Consider the following 2,927-nt stretch of genomic DNA (forward strand, 5'->3'; position numbering starts at 1 on the left):
CGGTGCAGCCCCTTCTGGGTGATGCAATTGACCGCTGGGGGGACCTGTGCCCCCCCCCCCCCACCCCCGACTAAGGTGGCACCAGTCGCTCATGCCAAGCAGATAGTTTCACAACTTCTCTTCTTGATGGCAACCGGTGTGGGAAAAGCTCTTTCCTTTTAGCTTCCCCTTTCTATGAAGGAAGTAAAAGACAAGGACTCAGAGTAAGAAAGGATATTCTCTCTCTCCAAGAAGAAACTGACTGGAACAGCTATTTTAAAATAACTGTTCCACTATACATGTTCCTTTGGGAACACGCTATCCCAAAATAAAAATCGCTTTGTCCTGAAATAATTACGTATTCTAGAATAAAATATGGGTTTGTTTGTTTTTTCCAGACTTGAGTTTCCAAACCGGGGAGGATTTTGTTTTGGTTTGATTTTTTTGGCTTTGGAATAGCTAAATGATACCAGAATTCTAGAGTGTTTCTTTAGAATAGCCATGCCAGTCATGCATGTCTTTATGGAATTCTGCTGTGGTCTCATGAGCACATGAAAATCTACCCCCTAGGAGCAGGAACAGAGGTGGAAGAAGAAAAATCTATGGTACTTGTATGCCCTTCATCACCATGGTTTCTGAGAACTCCACAGTTTTTAATGTCTTTACCCTCTGTGTTTATACCTGTGAGATAGGGCAGCAAGATAATTTCTACTCTTTAAATGTGGAAATGGTATAGACTGAACTGTCAAAGCACCTTATTAGCATTTTTAAGTGCCTGCATATCTTTAATAATCAGGTCTTTAGAGACATGGGCAGGATTTCAACCAAGAGAATATGATGGAACAAGGAACTGAACCTACCTGTCCAAGGCCCTAAGCTACTGGCCTAATTACTAGACAGTTGTTCCTCAAGAGAAGACATCTTAGAGAAGACACCAACCAAGACCCTTCTGTAGCTTCTTTTTTGTTTTAATGCTTTGCATATATTGCCTGTTTAACTTGTGAGATGACAAAGAAATGAAAAGACTTACATTTGTAGCTATGTGCAATGTGAAGAATACCTTTAGTATCCTTGTAAATCCAGTAAATTTGGTCTGGATTGTAAAGAACTAAAACTCTAACACTGAATGCTACTGTTCACTTCAAGGATTCCTCATATTCTATTTTTTTCTTTTAGTTGAGAATCAGGCAAAAGGGACACATTTCGGCATGGTATATTAAAATAAGTACCCCTGAAGGGAGTAGCTTCTAGTGATGTCAGGAGCGTATACTAAGATGAGAAGCATATCAGTGATGGAGCAGGGGCACAGGTGGCCCCCTGCTATAAACAGTATATAGAACTGTTTACAGTAGAGGAGCATCCAGGTGTTTCAGAGGACCTTGTCTGAAGACTTGCACCTCCCTGATCTTAAACAAATGCAAAAGAACTGTTAGTTTCATCAAAGCTGAACAAACAACATTTATTTTCACCTTCAAAGTGGTGTTCAGACATTAATGAATTTTCAAATTATTTCTAAGAAACAGTATTTTTCCCCTCATTTTATGGATGGGGAAATTGAGCCGAAGTGCTAGGTAGCTCACCCAAATCAGCACTGGGCTCATCTACATGAGACACCTTAATGTGCAGTGTACTGTTCTACTGCGCATTAGCATGTCATGGCAAAAACCATGCTAATGTACTAATGTACAGTAGAATTAGCCTACTGCACATTAAATGTCGCAAAAAATGTTCACCTTTGCACAGCTACTGTGCTTTTATCTAGTACTTCATATTAGAGGTACTAAACTGAATGCACATTAGCAAAGGCGCATTAATGAATGTGTAGATGTGCCCACTGTGAACTAGGGACAGTTCTTTATTTCTAGTCCCAGGTTCAAACCTATGAGATTATGATAATTATTAATGTATATTGGAGTAGCAGCTAGAAGCAACACATTAACTACTAAGGCCCCATAAAAAAAAAGGTTGTTTCTTTCAAATACCGTATAGTCTAAATTGAAGACAAGAGGAAATAGGTGACTGCAACAACAGATGTGGAGGTCACATGAGGTAGCAGCAAGGAAGTCATAAGGGTAAAACAAATGGAAAACCTCTAGAGACATATAACAGTTTACAAAATAACTATAACTAGTAGTATTGTCCTTTTCCATTTCATGTTAGTTTGTGAACATTTTTTTGACCCTAGACTCTTCTGATATTGCAGTGATACAACTGATACATAAAAAGTTACTCTTCTATTCTAGAGTCCTCTTGTGATATCTGGTCCTTCTAAAAACATATGTTCTATTCCATATACAGCAGCTATTTGCTTAATATCCAACTGAGACTTCTTAATGTCCTTTACCTGCATTAGGATGAATGCATTTTGCCAGCATCGTCTTTTTGAGTCTAATGACAATGGTGTTTACTTTACAGGAAACTTACAATGCAGAGTGTGAGTTTGTGGAAAGGATCCATGAATTGGGCTATAACACTTATGCATCTCGCCTATACCGGACTGTGCCCAGTGGAGCCAACAACAAACGCAAAGCCAGTGCTGAAAGGCTTTGGTATGTCTCTATCAATGGGAAAGGACGACCCAGACGGGGCTTTAAAACCCGTAGGACACAGAAATCCTCTCTCTTTCTGCCCAGGGTATTGGATAACAAAGACCATGAAATGGTTCGACTATTCCATACAAATGTTAAATACAGAGAGAGTCTACTTAAACCTCCAAATAAGAACCAGAGAAGACGGAGAGGGCACTAGTGGACTCTTCAGGAAGGTTAAGATGGGTCTGAAAGCAAGGGAAAGTGTTCAAATTGCTACTAAAAAACTAACAGCTGTGATTGTATGACAGAGATAAACATGGACGTTTTTGATACGCTGTGTATGTAATTTGAGGTCACATCAAATCTATCTACTTTTAGCTATTTTAGAATTGTTACCTGTGGTAAAATGTGACATAA

At 39.2% G+C, this 2,927-nt stretch overlaps 1 protein-coding gene across 1 annotated transcript in view; it reads left to right on the forward strand.

Moving 5' to 3' along the window:
• The window catches only part of FGF3 (fibroblast growth factor 3), a 7,485-nt gene extending 4,758 nt beyond the window's left edge, over positions 1-2,727 (forward strand). Inside the window, exon 3 of the mRNA XM_006014711.1 lies at positions 2,395-2,727. Within this exon, the coding sequence (XP_006014773.1) occupies positions 2,395-2,727 (333 nt within the window). The remainder of the gene's footprint in view (positions 1-2,394) is intronic.
• Positions 2,728-2,927: the final 200 nt, after the last annotated feature.

This window comes from Alligator sinensis, unplaced genomic scaffold (assembly GCF_000455745.1).
Source record: "Alligator sinensis unplaced genomic scaffold, ASM45574v1 scaffold442_1, whole genome shotgun sequence".
NCBI classification, from domain to species: Eukaryota; Metazoa; Chordata; order Crocodylia; family Alligatoridae; genus Alligator; species Alligator sinensis.